At 48.0% G+C, this 16617-nt stretch overlaps 1 protein-coding gene across 2 annotated transcripts in view; it reads left to right on the top strand.

The window, feature by feature from the left end:
- The window catches only part of DNAH9 (dynein axonemal heavy chain 9), a 152691-nt gene that overhangs the window by 109116 nt on the left and 26958 nt on the right, over positions 1-16617 (top strand). For both annotated transcript variants that reach the window (XM_042779855.1, XM_033076654.2), the window contains exons 51-53: positions 5825-6018; positions 9446-9594; positions 12607-12734. In XM_042779855.1, coding sequence (XP_042635789.1) covers positions 5825-6018; positions 9446-9594; positions 12607-12734 — 471 coding nt within the window. The remainder of the gene's footprint in view (positions 1-5824; positions 6019-9445; positions 9595-12606; positions 12735-16617) is intronic.

Here is a 16617-nt window from a genome sequence, read left to right as displayed (position 1 = left end):
GGGTTAAAATAACATTTTTGTGTTGAAAGGTGATTGAAGCTTGACAAACCCCATCAAATCTTTATTTTCACCTTTGGAGATTTTTCTTATGAGTTAAATTATTCAGGTAGGGTGGCTAAACAGAAAATAACACCTTCAATGTATGAATAATGCAACTCAAAACCTAGGATGGGAAAGATTGTAAATAATCCATCATCTGCTCCATTAATTCCTCTAGTTAACAGTAGTATTTAAATGGAGCAATTCATCTGCCTATATGTCTTTTTCCTGAATAATCCAATCTATCAATTGAAGCCAGGTGCAGGTCTGGCTTTGCCATTCTTCCAGGAGCTGTCATTTTCCAGCTGTGGGGATGCTGGTTTGCCTAAAGACTCCTGAGCCAGCTGCAGGAAATGAAAGGAAGGAATTATGAATGTTTGCTGAAACTTAGAGAAGCAGTGCCCACGGACAGAGTAAGACCTTTACAAAGTGCTTGGGGATCACAGAATTGTAGAGTCCTTAAGGTTGGAAAAGATCTTCAAGATCCTTGAGTCCAACCTTCTCCTGAATCCCACCTTGGCCACCAAACCCCTCCACAAAATTCACCTACGAGGCACTCCAAACCCCTCAAGCCCACAGACAGACACCAAGGACCTCTGTGGATCTCTGCTTAAAAGCTGTAACTCAATTCATAAATTCCACAGCTCCTTAATTCTGCAAGTGAAATTGTGACTAATCACCAGGATTTAATCATCTCACAGATTATTAAAACTGGGAGAATATTAAATATAATTTCTTTCCAGTGTTGTCAGGTTGTGTGATTTTTACAAAGAGATGTTTGATGTTCAATGTGTTCCCCACAGAATGTAATTTTTAAAGCACAGGCACAAGTTGTTCTTTTTTTTTTAAAGAAAAGCAAGGTATATAAGTAAAAACTAAAAGTAAAAACCAGATACAACCTGAAGCCTCAAAAGATAATGACAGCTTTTACAAAGTGGTTTTCTTCTGTCTCATGGCTGCTGGGGAGGAGGGTAACTGGGTGTTTGGAGTGTTCTGGCAGCTCTACCTTTACTGCCTCTGTTTTATTTTCACCCTGTTAGTGTCAGTCCAGGGCACAGCAGTGAGGTGATTTTGTCCTGCCTTGTCCCAAAGCTGTTCTCTAGCCAGATGACTCTGAGGAGGGGTGTTTTAAATTATGGAAATATTTTAAAATGCAAAACAATATCTTTTTTTTTTTTTAAAGGATATCCTTTTTTTTAAAGGATAATTCATTTCGGACCTGAGGGGAAGTAAACATGACTCCAATATACACGTTCAGGGTTTTAAAGGTTTTATAATATCTCATGAAGCAACACCTAAATTGAGGCCTGTTTGAGCAGATGGTTTCCTTAGAACTGTTGCCTTTAGTGATCAGAGCAAGTGTTCCCTCTAATAAATGTCCAGGACTTGTGGTGCTGTGGCTGGCACCAGGAGATAAGGTGTGCAGCAGTGACAGCAGCGCTTTGGAGCTCAGAGCCTGCTCTGGGTTCTGAGGGTGTCCTCTCCTCCCTGTCCCCACAAAGATCCCCCTTCCCTCAGATCCTTGGCCATGTGTGGAGAACACTCCAGGCTCTGTGATGGCATCCAGGATTCCTGTCCTACAAGCACTGCCTGCCCATGCTGGGTTTCCTGCAGCTGTGGGGGAATGGGAGAGTTCTGGGATGTGGGAGCCCCATGGAGCTGCTCCAAGTGTCGCTGCTGCTGAGAGCTCAGAGGAACCGGCAGAGATAAAGCAACTTGTCTGTGACTCAGGGGATGTGATGTCTGGAGAGGCTCCCTGGAGCAGAGGTGGGCAGTGCTAAAGGAATAAAGCAGGGATTTATTCCAAGCCCTTCCAAGGATTCACCTTGGGCACTGCAAGAGCCCGGCCGTGGCTCCAGCCAAGATGGAGCCCAGATAGATCCGAGTCACGAGTTCTCACACTTTGATCACTTTGGGGCCATTTCCAGCTTGGCCTTCATTGTCCAATTCCAGCTGCAGCTTCTGCACTCCCATCCTCCCAGATTCTCTCCTCAATTCGCTGCTCTTTGCACTTTTTGGGGCTGGAGCTGCAGCGGAGTCCTTGGTTCTGGGCTGGAAAAGGATTGTTTTGTGTGCCTGAGCTGGGAGGAGAACTTGTGACACTTTGTATGGAGTTCAGAGTCACACACCAATGCAGTGCAGAGTCTGGGAATAGGAAAGCTGGAACTTAAGGCATCAATACCACTGTAAATTCTGCAACAGCCCCAGCCTTGCCCACAGGCAGTGTTCCATCAACACCTCCAGCCAAGGCATGGGGGGGAGCAGAGTGTTTGCAGTGCCACAGCACGGACAGGCGCAGCTCTCTTGACCATCCCCATGCCAAATTCCCAGGGATCCAGAGGATTCCATGGAGATTGTGAGCAAAGGAGTGATTCACCAGCTGTTGTTTCCATGTGTGGATTTGCACTAACAAGGAGAAATGTCAGCAAGAAGGACTTGCTCCAAATTCAGCTCCATATCCCGATTTCTGAGAAAAACCAAAAACCAGAGCACTGAATGTGAGAAAGTGGAATTCCCAGGAATGATGCCACAAGTTCTGACCTGCTAAGCCCTGGTCCTTGCAGCAATAAATGTATTCAGTGCACCTCTCATGGCTGAGGTAATCCAATGGCAAATGTTGAATTCGGGGAATTCTCAGTGCAAGTGCTTATATAAAACTCTTCTCACTGTTGACTTTTGACGTGATTTACTTAAAATATCACTTCAGAACTTTGGCTGCTGCTGCTCCGAGAAGTCTCTTGGCTGATGTTAACAAGGGAGACTGAAAAATTGCTTTTTTCTGACTAAATGACAGATGTGTAATCAGGAATGATGGTCTCCCTCTCTCCCTGAACAACATACTGCAGAATCACAAAAGCTCTAATTGCGAATAAAAACTCTGTATTATATAAATTAACACTAAAATTTTCATTAGTCAACAATGTTAATAGCATTTATTAGGAGTGATGTTATTAATGGGAGATGCTTCTATTTAAAAGCCAGTGGAGTGAAAGCTCTCTCAATCAGTAATCTTTCTGTGAATATTAATTGCTTTTCAATACCCCAGTTGTGAATTTTTCCAAGAAACTTAGTCCAGCACTAAGAGATCCCTGTTCCCAGGCAGGAGCGGTACATTGGGGCAGCAGATGGGAACTGCACACCAACCTGTGCAGGGTATCTATTTTTGTCCACATAATGAAAAGTACTTTTGTCACTTGGAGTTGTCATGGAAATTGAGAGAGACAAAAAATATTGGTCAAGATAGAAATGATCCAAAGGGCTGGAGGACTCAAGCTCTTGTCTTTGCAGCCCACACTGTGATCACCTCTGGTGGCTGGAAACAGCAGGGGCTTGAGTTTATATCTGAAAATGAGACTTTTCAGCAAAACAGGGCTCTTCACATCATGTCAGGGAGAGTATCCACCATCTTCTCAGAGAAAGTGGTTTTTCATCATCTCATCATTTGATGCCTTAAGTTTTAGCTTTCATAGATATCCTTTGAAGGCCTTTTCATAAATCCCTATTTTATTCCTTTAACACTGCCAGTCTCTGTTCCAGGTCAGCCTCTCACAGACATCAATATCTGCAAGTTCTCTGCCCAGAGCTCTGGTTCTGGCCCTCAAGCACACAACCTGGGGGAAGGTGAGGATTTGTGCAGCCAGGAGAGACAGAGCCATGTTCTCCATCCTGGCAGTATGCAGTAAGGATCCACCATGACAAACTGCAGCTTGGGAAGTTCTGCTTGAACACAGCTTTTAAAACATCATCTCCTGTATTGTAAGGACAGCACAGCACTACAGCAGGCACCCTGAGGGGCTGAGAGCTCACCTTGGAGTGTTTTGGTGCACAGAGCCAGGGCTGACCCAGCCTGAGCAGGAGCTTGAACCCCTCCAGAAGGTTTTTCCAAGCATTGCTTCAGTGAAGCTGTGAGTGGATCCACAGCAAAGGTCCTGGGTCATGACACACTCTGGGACCTGCTCCACAATCTCCTCCCCTCTGCCATCCACAGGTGCCCAGAGCACCTGTGGCTGCCCCTGGATCTCTGGAAGTGTCCAAGGTCAGGCTGGATGGGGCTGAGAGCAGCCTGGGATGCTGGAAGGTGTCCCTGTCCAGGGATTTGAAATGAGATGATCTTTCAGATCCCTTGCAATCCAAACCATTCTGTGACCCTGTAATTCCCTCTGCTAAAAACATGAAGACATTTGTTATCAGAAGCCCCCTTTTCTGACATCTTCCTCCCCTCTCTTCACTTTCTGGGACCAAATTCAGTCTATTAGGAAGCCAAGGACTTACAGTGCTCTTGTCTTCTCACTGGGAAGCCTTCCAGAGGGAAAGTGGGGTTTTTAAAACAGTTCCATCCTCAATGCCTTCTGCCTTTTGCAACAGCAGTGTATCCCAGGCAATCCTTCCCACCTCTGCCAGGGCCTTCTGTGGCTTTCCAAGCCCTGTGCAAGGGTGGATCTTCCCAGTCCATCTGAAATGTGTGAAAAGAGCATTTCCCAAAGGGCTTGCTCAGTGCTCCCACAGGGAGGCTGTGTGGGCTGGGAGCGGAGCCGGGCTGTGGGGACACCTCTGCTCATCAGCAGCTGCTGCTTGGCTCTGCTTCCCTTCTCTTTCTGTAGAAAACAGCTCATTCACTGTCTGTTATCCTTCACTTGTCTGCTCCATTTCATGTTCAGTGCTCCCAGCTCCGGATTATGCAAAATGAAGATGTTTGTTTCAGTGAGAATTTTACTGGAATCCAGAAGAACCTTATGAGCTCTGCAATGTGTTCTGCCTCCACTTGTCTGAAAGAGAATTTGGATTCTTCACTTGTCTGCATAACATTTATAGTTGCCACTTTCTAGCTACAAAATCTAACTACATTTTCATTGTAATTTTAATTTATTTAATGCCTTGCTGGGCTGCTCTTTTGGGGGCATTCTTCAGCTGCCTGTTTCTGCTACAGACTTGTAGCACCAAGAAGTTCATCTTCATGTGCATTTGGCAAGTAGAAACCAAATTATTTTAATTTTATCACGATTCTGGATGGGCTGAATGCTTGAACAGAGACAGCACCACACTTTCATGTCTGTCCTGTGCTTATGGAGGTTCCTGGCTCCGTGGTCACCATGAAATGGGGGAAGGCTCAGTGTTGTGGTGTCTCACAGGGATGTGAATAGGGAAATAGGGACAGAAAAACAACAGTGTGTGCATGACCCAACCCAGGGTAAGGGGGTTGGAACAAGGAAATGTTCAAGCTCCCTTCCAACCCAAACCATTCTGTGCTTCTGTTGGAATTAATGTTCCAACTGTGAAATCCCTTTAAAAAAGAATTTTTGGTGAGCATGGCATGTCTGAGTGTTTGTTCTGCACATTTTTTCAGCAACTGCTATGGGTTTTGCTGCACAATTCTCCTCATTTCTGGGAATCAATAAGGAGACCATGCAGCTCATGGGAATGCCAGCAATATGCTCTCCTATCAGACATGGGCTCCACATTTCCAGCTCTCATTCAAAACAGTAATTTCTGGGATAACTGGCAGTAGCAAGTCCTTGTCACCTAAGATTTTTTGCAAACAGCAGAGGAGAATTTTTCCCTTTTTGGATAATGAACAGGGTGTGCTGGTTGATGTCAAAATCTTTCATCCTTCCCTGGCCTGTCCCTTCCAAGGAGAATGGACAAAATCTGGTCCTGATGGGTTTCTGGCTGTGGTTGCCAGACTCCAGCTCCCTGGTGGAGCAAAACATGAGCAGTCAGTAGAGTTAGAAAAGTAGTTCAGAGGCACATAGGATTGTTCTTCCTGACCTCCCTTGAATTTTTCCAGGCTCTCTCATCCATGGAGGAATTCAGAAACCTGGACCGGGATATTGAAGGATCTGCAAAGCGCTGGAAGAAGTTTGTGGAGTCGGAGTGTCCTGAGAAGGAGAGGTTCCCCCAGGACTGGAAGAACAAGTCAGCCCTGCAGCGCCTGTGCATCATGAGAGCCCTGCGGCCAGACCGCGTCCCCTGCGCTGTCAGGTGGGGCCAGGGCAGGGCTGGGGCTGGCTGGGGGGAGCAGGAGGAACCCAGCAATGTGCTGGCATCTGGGAACGGCAGGACATTTTTAGAATGGGAATTCTGCAGTGTGGTTTCCTATCAAGGGGTCTTGAATGGGTGCCCAGAGCAGCTGTGGCTGCCCCTGGATCCCTGGCAGTGCCCAAGGCCAGGTTGGACACTGGGGCTGGAGCAGCCTGGGACAGGGGAAGGTGTCCCTGCCATGGCAGGGGTGGAAAAGAAAGATCTTTAAGGTCCCTTCCAGCCCAAACTGCTGTGTTATTCATTGATCTCTGAACTCTGCAAGGCAATCAACACACTGGATTTAAGAGGAATTTCTTGCTTGGTGGGATCAAAGCTCACTGTCACCAGCAGGGATGGAGCAGTGTGACCAGCACTGGGTGAGGGGCAGGCCTGCAAGTCAGAAATGAGCATCACCATGCAGGTGTTACACATCTGCTGCAGGCATCTGAGATCAGTAACAGCCATTTTAGTTACTAGATCAGTTTGGGCTTCTTCTTAGACACCAGAATAAAGACTACAAGTAAAGGAAAGTCTTATAGAGGTTTTCTCTCTTTTTTTTCCCCCTTTCTTTTTCTTGTAAAATGCAAAATTTATGTGCTGCTTGTTCTGAAAGTTGTAACAGTAAATTATGTAGTGAAGGTAACTGGGCGAGGCTAAACTTCCTGAAGTTACACAAAGCAACCTCCTTGTTCCAGGACAAACTAAAGGTCTTTCACTCCACGAGGACTTGGTTTTCCCTTCTCTGGACAATGTTGTGACATTTCTGTGATGTCCCTTGTGCTCCTGTTTCTCCAGTAGTTTCTATTCCTGCCCCACCTGATGTGCACACAGCAGGGTGTTTTAATCAGTGGATGAACTGCATCTCTTTGTGCTTCAAGGTTCACAGAGAAACTCAGACAAGCTTGAGTGAAGTCTCCCCATGGTCACTGTTATTATTCTTTATTAGAATAAATACTATAGTTTATCATAGTAGTAATACTAACCCATCTTTTTTTCATTTTTACTCTTACGACTGGATTCTCCATGTGTCTCTCAGCTGAAAGTATTGGTTTTCCTGTTATTGTTTTGCTTGAGTAAGAGTTTTGTATTGTGTATATTGAGTAAAATAAGCTCTTGGAATTTCAGGCGCATATTTCATTTATGCAACTCTAATTCATTTTTTCCTTACTCACACGGCTCAGAAATAACTGGAACATCCAATTTCAGCCACTTTCCTGTCCCTCTTTTATGAAAAGGGAATCCAAGTTCAAAAGCTTGGCTGGATATGTTTAGGGTGTGGGCACACCAAGCTTTTCTGTTTGCACAGGAGTATTTAAATGGGTTTTTGTATTGTTTTGTTTTATTTATTATCTCAAAGTGCAAACAATAACAGTTCACTGAACCTTCCCCAGGACTTGGGAGACTCTCCTTGAAATACAACTGAGTTATCAATATTCCAGTGTGCCAGCATTAAACACCTCACTGGTGATCATGGACATCATGTTCAGCCCAAACCTTCCCACCTCTCTGGGGGCCCTGACCAGTCCATGGGTACATTTTAAGAGTGATATTGTAGCCCAGCCACAGGTGGCCAGGGGGATTTTAGATCCCCTGGAATATCCCAACCATTTCCAGCTGCTGTTCACAAAGCTGTAAGAGCCTTTGTGTCCCACCTCAGGTGCACCAGCTCCATGATGATGGTGCAGGATTTCTTTGGGATTTAAGATGATCCAGCCCTGTAGAGGCCCTGGGAAGTTGGGTGTTCCAGCCACTCTCCCTAGCAGATCCCAGTCTGGTTCATTCCCTGGGAATCATCAGAAGCCCCTCTTACCCTGACTGACTCCTTTGAACTTCAGGCCCAGCAGTGCACCAATAATTGTAATTTCCTGAGGAAGGGTTTCCCCCTGAGAATATCCACTTCATCCTTCAATCTTATTGAAGAGCATCAGCAAAAAAGCCTCTTGTAGCACCTTGTGTTTCTGAGTCCCCAAGGAACTGTTTCAAAGAGCTGAGATGTGAGGTAAAACAAGAGTGTTGTGACCTTGAACCTAATGGACTTGGTTAAATTTTGTGACCTGAGCCTTTCGAGCAGCCATTTAGCAAATCTTGATCCTGAACAGGAAAATCTACTTGAAAGAGAGGTACCAAAAATGCAGAAGTTTGTTTCTTGGGGTTTTTTTTTTTTTTTTTTACTCTCTTAGGCATTTCCATTCCAGCTGCCTTTCACCAGTCCTTGAAAGAGGTTCTCAGCTCTCTTGGAAAGAATTTGGCTGCCTTCAAAAGGCCTGAGTAATCCATCTGAACTCCAGCAGCATTCCTGGGGTTTGAATATAACATTGCTACTTTTGAATCAGTGTTCAGTGTGTCTCTTTCTGTAAAGCAGTGATGTCAGGAGCTCACCCTGGGGGAATCCAGCCAGAACATTCTCCACGCACTGTGCTCAGTTCCAGCAGCTGCTGTGGAGCTGAGCCTGTCCCTGTTCACTCCTTTGTATTTTTCCTTGTCACTCTTATGCTAAGGCTCCATGCTCCAGACATTCTGAGAGCTCTTCCCTTTCAGCTTTCCAGATCAAAGCAGTTGTGTAAATCATCTGGACTTTCTGTGGATTGCTGCTTCCTCTGCAAGGCTGCTTGGGTTGCAGAACACGCAGCAGGTTCTCGTATCTTGTACCTAACTCATTTCTTTTCTCCTGAGATTCCTGAGCCAGCATCAAGCCAGTGTTGTATTGTACTTCTGGAAGCAGCCTTGGGCTGGCAGCTCCCACTGCTCTCCCTTTGTTTGGCAGGAGCTGCTGTCTCCTGTGGATTCCCACCCCTGTACAGAGTGCCAGGCATTGCTCCTGAGAACAGCCCTGCAAGCCCAGCATGCAGCTCCTCTCCACAATTATTTCATGCTCATTTTCCTAATTTCCGTTTCTAAATCATTGGAATCATCAAAATGAAAACTAATTGCAGGACAAGTCATATGAGGAGAGGCTGAGGGAGCTGGGAAAGGGGCTCAACCTGGAGAAAAGGAGGCTCAGGGGGAAATTCTGGCTCTGCACAAGTCCCTGACAGGAGGGGACAGCCGGGGGGGTCGGGCTCTGCTCCAGGGAACAGGGACAGGAGCAGAGGGAACGGCTCAGGCTGGGCCAGGGGAGGTTTAGATTGAATATTAGGGAAAATTTTCCAGTTGAAGGGTTATCAAAACCTGGCACCATCCCTGGAAGTGCTCAAAAGACCTGTGAATGGGACACTTGAGGAGATGGTTAAATGGTGAACACGGTGCTGCTTGATAATGGTCACACTTGATAACCTTGGGAGTCTTCTCAATCCTTAACAATTCTGGGGTTCCATCACAATTAATTGATTATTTGGAGAGGAATCTGCATTTTCTGAGCAAACTGGCAAAAGTGTTTTCTCTCTGGCAGAGATTTTGTAGAAGAAAAGCTGGGCAGCAAATACGTGGTGGGGAGATCCCTGGATTTTGCAGCAACCTTTGAGGAATCAGGGCCTGCAACCCCGATGTTTTTTATCCTGTCCCCAGGAGTGGACCCACTGAAGGATGTGGAGAAGCATGGTAAATAAATCCTGTCTCTAGGCACACCACAGCATTGCTATTTATCTGCTGCATTATTATCTTAGCACGACATGCCTGTTTTGTTGGTTTTTTTTCTTCCTCATCTCTTTGTAGATAATGAAGTAATATGTTAAAAATAGATAATTGTGAGAGGATGCAATGGGATTTTGGTTTGGTTTTATTGTTTTTCTTAAAGTTTTTGGATTTTCATCTGAAGTTTAAATTAAACTTGTCTCTTTCCTGCACTGCCTGGATTCCCAGTGTGGTTCACACTGCAGCAATCTCTGAGCTGGCTTTGAGCACAGCCTGTAATTTCCATCAGAGATATCTCACATGCTTGTTGCCAAGAAAGGTTGAACCAGAGGACCCCTGAGGTCCCTTCCAACCTGCTCTTCTATGATTTTATGATAACTAAAAACAAGCAACAGCTCCCTGTAACAGATTGCTGCTTTATGGCAAAGTTTCCGGGTTTCCTTCCCATCCTTCCTGAGCTGATTTCCATGTGGATGGTCAGCTGTAGAGCTGTCAGCTGGCTCCAAAGCCAAAGGGCCTTCTGTGAGATGCCTCCCTTCAGAAGCACTGCTGCCCTTGTGCAGAATTTACTCTGGGTCTTGGCTCCACTGGGGAAAAGTTCCCATTTTCAGCCTGAGCATCCCTCTGGAGCAGAGGAGTCTGATGCCTTTGGGGTTGGACAAAACATCATCCAGGCTGCCACAGACCAGGGCAGGAGAACAATGACTTGTGCATTCTTTTCCTCGCCACAGTGCACCTAAAATAATGTTTGAGTGAGTCTTTACCCACACTGCCAGGAGCAGCTGTCAGAGCTGTTCAACTTTGTGCAGCCTCAGCCACAGGCAGCTCATTGTGGGGAATTCTTGGGCTTAGCTTTGCATTTCAGGCTCCCTCTGCCCCCAAACCAGGTGTCATTACTGGAAATTGAAGGGACACCCCCAAAGGGAGCTCCTGCAATGTCCCAGGCTTCCCTTTGCAGCCACGTTGGAGATCCTGTCTCTCCCTGTTATTTTCTTGTATGGGAAATGAAGCATTAAAATCAAACCATGAGTGGTTTAATTGGAATTGTAAAGATGAGCATAGCTGAGCACCTGGGGTTAGCCAGCCAGAAAAGTTACAGCAAGAAAAAGCAAAAAGAGAAGTAATGAAATAAAATCATTGCCACAGAGCAGCTGCACTGGCCTCCCAGCTGCCTCACTAGGGCTGGGTTTGGCTCGTTATTGATATTTTCTCTGTCCTTCATTAGCTTTTATTAAAGTGCAGGATAATCCCTGTGAATGGAAGTCAGCTTCCTGCAGATGCTGCCCACCCATGGGACCCTTCCTTGGCGTCACAGGGAGGCCCTGCAGCAAACACTGCTGGGCTGGAAGAGCTCTGTGCCCTCCCTGAGTGCCCATCCCCTCCCTTCTGCAGCCAGCAAGGGGGGAGCAGGGCTGGCATGGCCAGGGCAGGCTCACTGATACCCTCTGCAGTGGAAATAACAACTGAGATCCATTTGTTACTCATCACCTGCCTTGGGGTAGTACCCTGGCTCTGTGATTTGCCCCATCCCCTCTCGAAGTGCTGGATCTTGAAGGCAGAGGAGATCAGCAGCTTTCAAAGCTGGCAGCAGCCAGGGATGGTGGGAAAAAGAACTGGAAACTCTGCAATGTGTGGGGAGCTGTATCCCAGGGGAGGCTGTGGTGAGGCTCAGCACAGAGCTGGAGCTGGGAGCTTTGTTCTCCTTATGGCCATCTGTTTCCAGTCTTGTACCACGAGATGCCTCCTAAGCCTTGCAAGACAAATATTTTCCTTGTTGTAGTCTAAAACTTGCCTGCTTTTAGCAGGAATTGAGAGTTCAGGCTGCACCATCTACAGGAAGGCAAACCTGCATGCAGAGGTGAGTGTGGACAATCCCCAGGGATCAGCATGTGGGGATGAGTCCTGACTCCCTGGCTGAGCCCATTCCACCCTGGGGATGTTGGTGGGGCTGTTCCCTCTGGCAGCAGAAATGGTTTTCTTTCTGAGGTACACACAGCAGGGAGAGCTGGTTCTGCTGTGAGAGGAACAGCAGTGGGTGTGCTCTGTCTGGGGGTGACAAAAACTGGCCAGGAGATCTGCAGCCATGAGCACAGAAATGATCTGAGCCACTGGGATGCTCAAGAGAGACCAGGGGAGGCTGGAGGATCATCCCAGACCACGTGAAGGGACACACAGAGCTGCCAAACCTCCCTCCAGAGCAGGGCAGGGAATCACAGGGGTTTGGAGTGCCCTGCACCTGCCTTCAAGATCCACCTCGAGAGAGCATGGGGCAAATCACAGAGCCAGGACACTGCCCCAAGGCAGGTCATGGATGACAAATGATATCAGTTGTTATTTCCACTTCCCAGCTCTGCAGAGGGTATCAGTAAGCCTGCCCTGGAGGGACATTGGGATCTGCCAGGGTGGCTCCCAACCCACCCCTTCCCCTGGGCTTTGTGACTTCCGCAGGAAGGCAATTCCACTGCTGCTCCAGGAGGAACCTGGCGGGGTCACTGCCCTCCAGCCCCAGACACCTGGGGGGTGTGAGCATCATCCCTTGGGGAGGCTCACAGGGATTTCATTCCAGCTGCCCTCTCCAAACCAAGCTGCTGCACCCAGCCTGCACTGCAGGGGCTTTTCCCCACCCAGTGTGGGTGTTCAAAGCCTGGTTAATCAGTAGGAAAAGGTTTTAATTTCTTATCACTGTAAAATGTGTTTTTATACCAGGTTGCAGGGGAATAATGTTCTTTAAACAAGAAGCACTTCGTAATAAGTTACCTTTATGTGGATGCTGCACTGTAATTAAAAGAGTTTGCGAGAAGCTGCTTCTATTTGAGCACTTGGGCAAGGAGTGGGTGAGAGAATGAGAGCAGAGAACTGATATCAGGAGTGTGACAGCTCACGTGTGAGGGGTTGATATAAGGGAGCTCTGCCTGGCTGTGCTGGCCCCAGCCCTGCCTCCCTGCCAGGGTGCTGAACTCACTCCTTGTTTCCCCCCAGGGAAGAAGCTGGGCTACACCTTCAACCACAGGAACCTCCACAACATTTCCCTTGGACAAGGCCAGGAGGTGGTGGCTGAACAAGCTCTGGATCTGGCTGCAAAGGAGGGTCACTGGGTCATCCTTCAGGTATGGCCAGTCCTGCCCTTCTCCAGCTTGGTGTCCTCTCTGCTGCCTGGAGAGGCTCCCTGGAGCAGAGGTGGGCAGTGCTAAAGGAATAAAGCAGGGATTTATTCCAAGCCCTTCCAAGGATTCACCTTGGGCACTGCAAGAGCCCGGCCGTGGCTCCAGCCAAGATGGAGCCCAGATGGATCCGAGTCACGAGTTCTCACACTTTGATCACTTTGGGGCCATTTCCAGCTTGGCCTTCATTGTCCAATTCCAGCTGCAGCTTCTGCACTCCCATCCTCCCAGATTCTCTCCTCAATTCGCTGCTGTTTGCACTTTTTGGGGCTGGAGCTGCAGCGGTGTCCTTGGTTCTGGGCTGGAAAAGGATTGTTTTGTGTGCCTGAGCTGGGAGGAGAGCTTGTGACACTTTGTATGGAGTTCAGAGTCACACACCAATGCAGTGCAGAGTGGGAAATATGAAAGATAAAGCTTAAGGCATCACCTCCATGAGGACAGGCTGCCATACCTGCCTGGGGACATGGGCTCGGTGTCTTCTGTGTGCCCCAAGCAGCCACCTCTCCCTCTGATCTGGCTCTGTCAGTTTAGGTTTCTCCTCCTGGAGATGTTTTTGGGGTGTGCACGTGCAGGAGCCTCTGAGGGGAAGTTGTTCTGCACTTCTCTGTGCCTTTATTTGCTCCAGGAATGAAGAGCTCTGTTCTGAGAGCCCCTGGACTCATTCTCTGCCTGCTGCCCAAAACTCCCCCTGCACCTCAAAGAGCACAGAGAGGCCCCTCAGGGAGGAACCTCTGCAGTGGGGCTGGCTCCTCTGGGCATCCCAAACCAGGGAAATGCTGCCAGCTCCCATCACAACCCCACAAAATGCCCCAGAGCCTCCTGGAGTGTGGAGGGAGCTCTGTCTCTGTCAAGTGCTCTCTGGAGCCACTCATTCAGTGAGGGTTTGGGTTTGCTGATGTGCACTCAGTGGTGTCAGCTCTCATTACAGCTTTTGGGAACCCTTCTGATTTCCTTGATGTGGATTATATAAACTTTTATTATCACTGAATTGTTTGCATAAAATTAGATTAAGACAAATCTCTGAGTCCTGATCTGAGCCTGCAGGCCTGGTTATGAATTGAAATTAAATATCCCTGATATTTTGATCTTAATTTTTGCTTTTTTTTTTTTTTTTTTTTTTTTTTTTTTTTTTTTTGCAAGCTCCCTCTGCATACAGAGGGCTGCAATCCTGGCATCTGCTTTTGAGGTGGTGCAGAAGGAAAGATGCAGCTCTTGGAGCCATTCAGTAATGCAGAGTGAAAAGTTATTTTGTGCAATGCTGGTGTGCTGCTGTAAAGGATCTGTCAGCAGTGCCAGTCTCCATGTGCTGTTTCAGTGCTAACAGACTGGGGGCCTGAAGGGTTTTTATTACATCCATTCCCATCTTCTCTGGTGGTCAGAGCAGTCAGTAAGAGGTTAGACAGACACTGAAGGTTAATCAGAAGAAATCCTCCCTGTGAGGGTGGGCAGGGCTGGCACAGCTGTGGCTGTCCCTGGATCCCTGGCAGTGTCCAAAGCCAGGCTGGACATTGGGGCAGGGAGCAGCCTGGGACAGGTGTCCCTGCCACGGCAGGGGATGAGATGATATTTAAGGTCCCTTCCAACCCAAACCATTCCACGATTCTGTGATGAAATGAGAAGAGCTGCAGAAATCAGATTTCTAGAAAAGAGCAGTGTTGATGGTTGGGCTGGCTGTTTTCCAGGTGTGGCTGTCTCTGCTGACCCAGAGCAGGCTCCCCTGAGCTCAGAGAGGAGCTCAGTGCAGCTGGGTTAGGTCAGTGTGCTCTGCTGATGGGGCAGGCTCAGAAGTGGCCCTGGGGACAGGACTGCAGGTGCCAGTGCTGGGTCAGGGTCACTCAGACATCTGGGCTTGCCTCTGGCGTGGTCACAGAGCTGGTAACACTTCACACATGCAAATATTCCAGGTCTGTGCTGAGTTTGGAGTAATGGGATGTAGGCAGGAGTGGCTCAAGAGCTCTCAGAGCTCTTGCTGCTTTTGTTTCTAATCTCAGACTGCTGAGCAATCAGCACTGAGGGCTCCAGGAGGAGCTGGAGGTGCCTTGGTGGCACTTGGCTCTCTGGGCACGTCCAGCAGGGCTTGGGGCAGCAGCTCCATTCCAGCTCTTGGTGGAGTGACAGCAAAGCAAAGGGACTGCACTGACCCAGACTGGCCAGGCTGCCCAGCTCCAGAGCCTGGCTGCATCTCACTCTGTGCTCCCAGCTCCTGCCAGGGGAGCTGAGGAAGAGGAAGAACAGCCTGGGGGGCTGAAGGTGTGTCCCTGCATCAACAGGCAAGAACTCCTGGTCTCACAAAACTCCTTGAGGGTCAGCAGACTTCCATGGCATGAAAGCACCCTCTGCACAAACTGGAACAAACAAAGAACCTTCTGAAGCCTGAAAATTTGACCTTTGGCAAAATCAGCCCCCAAACCCATCCCAGTGGGAGTCAGTGAGGAGGGGTCCCACAGAGGATACTGCCATCACAGCCAGGGGTGAAGCACAGCAATATTTGCCATATGGTTTATCTGGCAAGGTCTTTCCTGCGAGGTTTTGGTGACAAATGCCTCACAAACAGTTCCAGGAGTGTTTGTACAAGGTCTGCAATGACACAGATGACTCAATTTACAAAAGTGTCACAGGATTTGTGGATCATTGCATTAATAATAAAAGAGAGGACAGAGCAGATCTCAGGGTAATTTTGCCCAGATTAATTAAACTCATTATTTGAAGGCTGTATCCCACCCACAGCTCAGTTATACCCAGGCTTCCCATTTGTTTTTGAGCAGACAAAAAGCAGCTGTTAGCTTTGCTTCTGTATTTTGCCATGTCCTGACCAACAGCTCAGCTCACATGGAGCAGAGCTTCTCACACCCACGTTCTGCAGGACAAACACTTGTGGTGTTTTTTTCTTCATTTTCATTTTCTTCATGTTCATTTTTTTCTTCATATTCATTTTTCTTCATTTGCTTACTTTTTCTTCATTTTCATTTTCATCTAGGTGGCTTTTACTCATGTGGCTCATTGCTGGTCCTTGATTGGGACCAGACATAATGAGAGTCATGTACTTGGAGCACTAAGGAGTCAGGGAATGAGGTTTGTGGGAGTTAAAGGCTATGGAGGTTTTTCTTGGATTGCAGGAGCAGGATCACTGCTGTGTGGAAGGGCTGTCCTAGGGACACCTCCTCTCAGTCCTGTCACCTTCTGATGCTGCAGGAGGCAAAATAAAGACAAAAGCACCCATGTCTGTCCTGGGAAGTTTCTCAGCTCACTCTGAAAATGGAGATTTTAATAAATGCCTCATTTTATGAGAGAGAACAGCAGAAAGCCACCCAATCCTTCATTTCCCTGGGCAGATAATCCCCCTGACCCTGGCAGAGCCTGGCCAGCAGCTGCCTGCCCCTTTAGCACCAGTGTTCTTCCTGTCTGGTGGCTTCAGCTTTGCTGAGCTCTGGTACAGGGTGGTGATAGATGAGGAGCCCACAGTAAATCATTCTCTGCAAATAGAGATGGTCCAAGTGCAAAGTTGGAGCCCCTGAGGCAAAAGTGCAGCTCTTTAAAGGAGACTTTGTTACCTGAGGGCTGCAGAACTGCCCAGCTCAAGCCCAGCAGCTGCTCTGGTCCTGTCCTTGGCACTGAAGGGCTGAGCTCCACACAAACCCGTTTGATAGCAGGTTCAGCCTCTGGGTCTCCTTAGCAACACTCCAGAGATTTGGAGGGCTTTGGGCAAGGGGCAGAATTCCACTGGGGAGTGCAGGCAGAGCTCTCTGCCAGCTCCTCATGGCTCTGGGGGCAGGAACAGCTGGCTCCACAGCTGGACATGCTCTGCTGAGGCTCTCTGCAGTGCTGGATT

This window comes from Catharus ustulatus, chromosome 20 (assembly GCF_009819885.2).
Source record: "Catharus ustulatus isolate bCatUst1 chromosome 20, bCatUst1.pri.v2, whole genome shotgun sequence".
Classification (NCBI taxonomy): Eukaryota; Metazoa; Chordata; class Aves; order Passeriformes; family Turdidae; genus Catharus; species Catharus ustulatus.
Note: the sequence above shows the minus strand (reverse complement) of the source record. Positions and strands in the feature narration are given on the sequence as shown.